This window comes from Solanum tuberosum, unplaced genomic scaffold (assembly GCF_000226075.1).
Source record: "Solanum tuberosum cultivar DM 1-3 516 R44 unplaced genomic scaffold, SolTub_3.0 scf00128, whole genome shotgun sequence".
NCBI classification, from domain to species: domain Eukaryota; kingdom Viridiplantae; phylum Streptophyta; class Magnoliopsida; order Solanales; family Solanaceae; genus Solanum; species Solanum tuberosum.
This window is the reverse complement of record NW_006239053.1, coordinates 347,227-353,513: the sequence shown is the minus strand read 5'-3', so window position 1 is coordinate 353,513 and position 6,287 is coordinate 347,227. Positions and strand designations below refer to the sequence as shown.

Here is a 6,287-nt window from a genome sequence, read left to right as displayed (position 1 = left end):
TTTTTTCCCCCCGATTAAAAAAAATGGCGGGGGGGGGGGGGGGTCCTCTCTATACTTAATGAGAAAACGTGCAAAATTTCAATATAAATAGACAAGCTAGTTTTATTTCTACATATTAATATCCAAACTTATTTCTTACACCTAAAAGAGAGAAACACTTAGAAGAGGAAGAAAGGTTTTAGGTATAATTAGCTAATAGGGAATAAGTAAGCAGTATCTAAGAAAATTAAAAATAAAGATGAAGAACGTTATGAAGGTTGTAATTGTGCTTTCTATCATCATGTGCATCCTCCTAACACCTACCTTTGCCAGGGTGAGTGGGAGTCGTGGCAGTGGAAGGGCTTCAACCACCAGATTGACCCCTGTAGTCCGTGCTGGTGCTCGTGCTAGCAACAACTCATCTTCATCTACCCCGGCCTTGTGCATGTCTTCTATTGCTATGGCTCTCTTCGCCTACCTTTCATTTGTTTACTTTTGATATATGTTTACACGTTGGGCCGCGGTTTTCAGAATTTAAATTTTACAGGTGTGAGTGTGAATTTTAAAATGTTGTATATGTAATTCTATCGATTCGTTAAATACATACGAGTCTGATCAGGTTTCTACAGAACCGGTGCGTGCATGGTTACCCTATATATTTTATTAACAATCTAATTATGCATTGTAATTAGTTGTAACTAGTGTTAATTACCGTTAGCTAGTCAATTAGTTAGATTGTTAGTTAGGCTGTCACATCAAGTTGGTTAGGTAATCAGAAAGTTAGTTAGGATATTTTCTTCTCTTATCTTCTACTTTTGCTTAGTTGGATACAACCGACAATATTACATTCTTGCGTATATATACTTGTATCGATCAATACACAGAGTGTGAGTTCACATTTTCTCAAATTTCAGATTCTGCAAACTTCTTCTCTCAATTGCCAATTATGGCTTTTCTGTTGTTCTTTGATTAGATGCTCACCATTGTTGTGTAGTTTGATATGGTATCAGAGCCTAGCTTGCTCTCGTCTCTTTCGATTTGAATTTTTCGTTCATCTTCCTAGTTGATTTTTTACCATGACAGGTGCTGAAAATATTCCTTCAACAGAGGGAACTTCTACTGGTGGTGATGCGAGCAGTGCTCTCTATGTACATCCCTCCGATATCCCTGGAATGGTACTAGTTCCAGTTCAATTCGATGGCACAGGATATCGATCCTGGAGAAGAGGAGTCATGCGAGCTTTGTCAGTGAAGAACAAGCTCGGGTTCATCGAAAACCAACTGCGAATTCACTTCAGTCACGTCAATGGCAACGATGTGACGATATGGTAACTTCCTGAATCTTAAATTCCCTCGCTAATGAGATTTCAGATAGTGTGGAATATGTTAATTATTCAGTGGAACTTTGGAAAGAACTTGAAGATAGGTATGATCAGACTAATGGAGCAAAGTTATACCAGATCCAGAAAGAAATTAATGATCTCACACAAGGAAATTTGGACATCACTGTCTATTACACTAGAATCAAAAAGCTTTGGGAAGAATTGAATACTCTGAATATGAGAAATCAGTGCTCTTGCACTTGCACTTGTAGAGCCAAGGATGGGCTACACAGAGCAGAACATGATAGACGTTTGGTACAGTTTTTGATGGAGATGAATGAGGCATACACTGTGGTAAGAGGTAACATTCTTATGGTGAATCCTTTTCCATCCATGGCGCAGGCTTTCTCTTTACTGATCCAAGAGGAGAAACAGAGAGAATTTAGACCTTCTAGTCGAGTTCCTATGGAGTCGGCTTCTTTGAGTGTAAATACTTCCAATAGTATTGGAAAGGGCCTAGCAGGAAGGAACTACAAGACATCATTCTCCAACAACAACTATTCAGGAAGTAACAATACCTCAGGAAATAACAATAACTATGGAGGATTCAATTATTACTCAGGCAGCAGTAGCAATAGGAATGCAATGTTATGTGATTTCTGCAAAAAGACGGGACATATCAGGGAGAAATGCTACAAGTTAAATGGATATCCACAAGGACACAACAACCAGGCCAACAGGAACAATGGATTTCATGCTAGACATAACAACAATCATGAATATAAGGGAAAGAGAGTTGTGGCTAATGTGCATGGATCTCCTGATGACATGATGCCGGCTCAGGGAAAAGACTGTCCACAGGTTAATCACAATCAAAATGCCATACTTACTAAGGATCAATATGCTCATATCATGAATCTCCTGCAGCATTTTCGAGTCGAGGGAGAGGATTTAACTAACTCGAACATAGGTGCTGGTTCTGTGAACTTTGCAGGTATTGTAGTATGTTCTTCCTCTGTAGATTTTGGCAAATTTTCATGTTAATGATTTAAATCAAGTGCTGACTTGTGGATCATTGACTCGGGGGCATCAAACCATATAACCTTTAACAGATCCTCTCTGACCAACATCCAAACCATGCCTTACCCTATGCTTGTTTCTTTGCCTAAGGGATATAAAGTTAGAGTGACAAAATTTGGTGATGCAGTGATCACATCTGAAATTGTTTTACACAAAGTATTATATGTGCCTTCTTTTAAATACAATCTAGTTTCAGTTCATTCCTTGACTCTTTCTATGAATTGCACAGTTTTGTTCACTAGTGCATCTTGTTTGTTACAGGCCACTTCAGTGAAGAGGCCTCAGGTGCTTGGTAATAGCAGAGAAGGGAATTATTTCCTTTGTTCAAGATGTCTGAAGAACAATGTTAAATCCTCCATCTGTTGTTGGGCGTCAAGTGGTTGATATTATCCCTCCCAACTTTGTATAGCTGAAAGTTGCCAAATCGGTTGAAAGAATTGAAAGGAATGCTGGAAATGCAATAAAAAAGTTGTCAACTAAGAAAGACCGGAAGTCCATGCGAGCCGGGCTTTTTGTCTGGGTCTTGGGCAGACGTACTCAACTGGTACAAATAGAAAGGCTCGTCCAGTGAGTGATGACCGTAGCTTGCGCGAAGGAAGAAACTAATCAATCAGAATTGAGACAGGGAGGAGAGGCGAAAGAGAGATTCTCCACGGAACTTTATCAATTCCAACGCAACTTATCACAACAACAACCACAATCCTTCTTTTTCTAGTCAGTAGTTAAGTTTCAAATGATAAGAACGTTTCTGCTGAATGTTATCCTTGCAATAAATGTACTGATACTTTTGTATGTTCTTCCACTTCTGATAATGATCAAAATGTGTTGAAAGACAATAACTCTTACACTACTTCTACTAAACATACTGTAGACTTGTTGTGGTACAATAGACTTGGCCATGTGCCTTTTGCAAAGATGAGAAACATACCTATAATTCCAACTAGTTTTTCTGCTAAACAACCCTTTTTGTGTACCATTTGCCCCATGGCAAGACAAGAAAGACTACCTTTTAGTCAAAGTACCACACATTCTAATACCATTTTTGAACTCCTCCATGTTGACCTCTGGGGTCCTTACCACATACCCACACATGACAATTACAAATATTTCATCACCATGGTAGATGACTATAGTAGGTCTACTTGGACTCACTTATTGAGCACCAAAAGTAATGTCTTACAGGTTCTTAAAAACTTTGTAAGTATGGCAGAAAATCAGTTCCAAACCACATTTAAAGGTGTCAGGACAGACAATGGGCTGAAGTTTAATAACACTGAAACACGTTTTTTTTTCAAACCAAAGGTATAATACATCAAAGGAGTTGTCCCTATACACCCCAGCAAAATAGCATAGTGGAAAGGAAGCATAAGTACTTGTTGGAAACAACAAGAGCTCTTCTACTTCAATCAAAACTTCCCATGAAACACTAGGGTGAATGCATACTTACAACAACACATCTCATAAACAGACTCCCTTCAACCTACCTCAAAAAATAAATGTCCTTATGAAGTCCTATATAAGAAAAAGCCAACCTACAGCCAGTTAAGATCATTTGGGTGTTTATGCTATCCCACACTACCCAAAGTTCAGAGGGACAAACTTCAACCCAGAACCACTCCTCACATATTTGTAGGTTACCCCTTCGGCACAAAAAGATATAAGGTGATGAGTCTTGCCACAAAAAGAATACATGTGTCTAGGGATGTAGTATTTCATGAGAATATGTTTCCTTTTACTTTGACTTCTGAAAAATGCACTTTTCCTTTTGTTCTTAGAACAGTTTCTTCCTCTGATTGTATTGAACCAATACATGATAATACTTTGGTAAATCAAAACACAGATATGATTCCTACTAACTCATATGTGTCACACCATCCTCATTCCCTCCCTCATAATCAGCCTACTCACACACTGCCCTCTCCTCCTGCAGTACTGCAAAGGAGATCACAAAGAGAGAATAAGCTTCCTTCACACTTGAAGGATTACATTTTTTCCATCCCTACTTTAAAGACCCCTGCTCCCACACAATCTATTTCCAGTGCTCTTTCTCTCAATGCCTTATTCACTAAACACCACCACATTTCTCCTAATGTCATTGCCTCCACCAGTCAAGCAGTGGTTGAAAACATTTGTCATGATAGTGAACCTTCATCTTATGATGAGGCAGCATTAAGTCCTACTTGGCAAAAGGCCATGATACAAGAATTTGATGCACTCTATGCGAATAATACTTGGGATCTTGTGAGATTACCTGCAGAAAAGCAAGCAATTGGTTGTAGGTGGGTGTACAAAGTGAAGTACAAATCTGATGGCAGTATTGAAAGGTTTAAGGCCAAACTAGTGGTTAAGGGGTACACTCAACAAGCTGGTGTCGATTACACAGAAACTTACTCCTCAGTAGTCAGGATGACCACTGTGAGGACCTTGATTGCATGTGCTGCCAAGAAGGGTTGGGATATGTTTCAACTTGATGTGAATAATGCATTCATTCATGGTGATCTCCATGAAGAAGTATACATAAAACTACCACAAGGGCTTGCTGTAGATGACTTAGGGTTGGTATGCAAGCTCAATAAGTCTGTTTATGGCCTTAAACAAGCTAGTCGACAGTGGTATGCCAAGTTGACTGAAGCTTTATCACTCAGAGGATATGTCCATTCACATCATGATTATTCTCTTTTCTACAAAAAGTTTGGTTCCTTAGTAGTTTTTATTGCAGTCTATGTTGTTGATGTTATCCTCACTGGTACAGACATCACTGAAATCACACATCTCAAGGCCTACTTGGACAGTATATTTAAAATCAAAGATATTGGTCGATTACATTACTCTCTGGGGTTAGAAATACTTGACATACCAGGAGGGGTTCTTGTCTCTCAAAGGATATTTGTGCTGGATCTATTAAAGGAATATGACTGTTTCAATTATAGCTCACTTTTTTCTCCTCTTGATCCAACTGTCAAGCTCAGAGCCAAAGAGGGAACTGCACTTCCTAATCCCACATATTATAGAAAACTAGTGGGAAAATTGAATTTTTCTACCAACACTAGATTGGACATAGCCTTTGGTGTTCAACACTTGAGCCAATTCATGCAGGACCCCAGAACTCCACACCTACAAACAGTTTTTCATCTTCTTAGATACTTGAAACAAGATCCAACCTTGGGTCTTCATCTATCCAGAGATCCTGATTGCTCAATTAAGGCATACTGTGACTCAGATTGGGCATCCTGCCCAGACTCAAGAAGATCAGTTAGTGGCTACTTGGTTCTACTTGGAAATAGCCCAATCAGCTGGAAATCAAAGAAACAAGAGACCATCTCACTATCCTCTGCAGAAGCAGAATACAGATCCCCCAGAAAAGTTGTAGGTGAATTGGTTTGGCTTCACAGGTTGATTACTGAATTGACTATATCTGATCCTTCTCCAATCCCTGTCTTTTGTGATAGCCAGTCTGCTATTCATATACCTCAGAACCCTGTCTTCCATGAAAGGACCAAACACATCGAAGTTGATTGTCATTTTGTACGCAATAAACTTCAGGAGGGGCTCATCTCCCTTCATCACGTTTCCACTACTGAGCAACTAGCAGACATCCTTACAAAGGCACTTACTGGTGTCAAACATTCAGCAGTCCTTGGCAAGTTGGCTGTGAGATCATCACTACCAGCTTGAGGAGGGGTATTAACAATCTAATTATGCATTGTAATTAGTTGTAACTAGTGTTAATTACCGTTAACTAGTCAATTAGTTAGATTGTTAGATTGTTAGTTAGGCTATCACATCAAGTTGGTTAGGGAATCAGAAAGTTAGTTAGGATATTTTCTTCTCTTATCTTCTACTTTTGCTTAGTTGGATACAGTTGTCAATATTACATTCTTGCGTATATATACTTGTATCGATCAAT

General features: G+C 39.0%; 1 protein-coding gene across 1 annotated transcript; it reads left to right on the top strand.

The window, feature by feature from the left end:
- The first annotated feature begins 914 nt into the window (after positions 1–914).
- Positions 915–3,759, top strand: LOC107061265 (probable serine/threonine-protein kinase clkA). The gene is made up of 2 exons (XM_015310209.1): positions 915–2,294; positions 2,642–3,759. Exons 1-2 carry the CDS (start codon positions 1,538–1,540, stop codon positions 2,674–2,676), a joined length of 792 nt encoding a protein of 263 aa, XP_015165695.1. The 5' UTR covers positions 915–1,537; the 3' UTR covers positions 2,677–3,759.
- The last annotated feature ends 2,528 nt before the right edge of the window (positions 3,760–6,287 follow it).

Excerpts from the sequence above, each read along its gene's own strand:
- LOC107061265 (XM_015310209.1), top strand. The coding sequence starts at position 1,538 with ATGAGAAATCAGTGCTCTTGCACTTGCACTTGTAGAGCCAAGGATGGG. Across the intron at positions 2,295-2,641 it reads TGGTTCTGTGAACTTTGCAG|GCCACTTCAGTGAAGAGGCC; the intron begins GTATTGTAGTAT and ends TGTTTGTTACAG.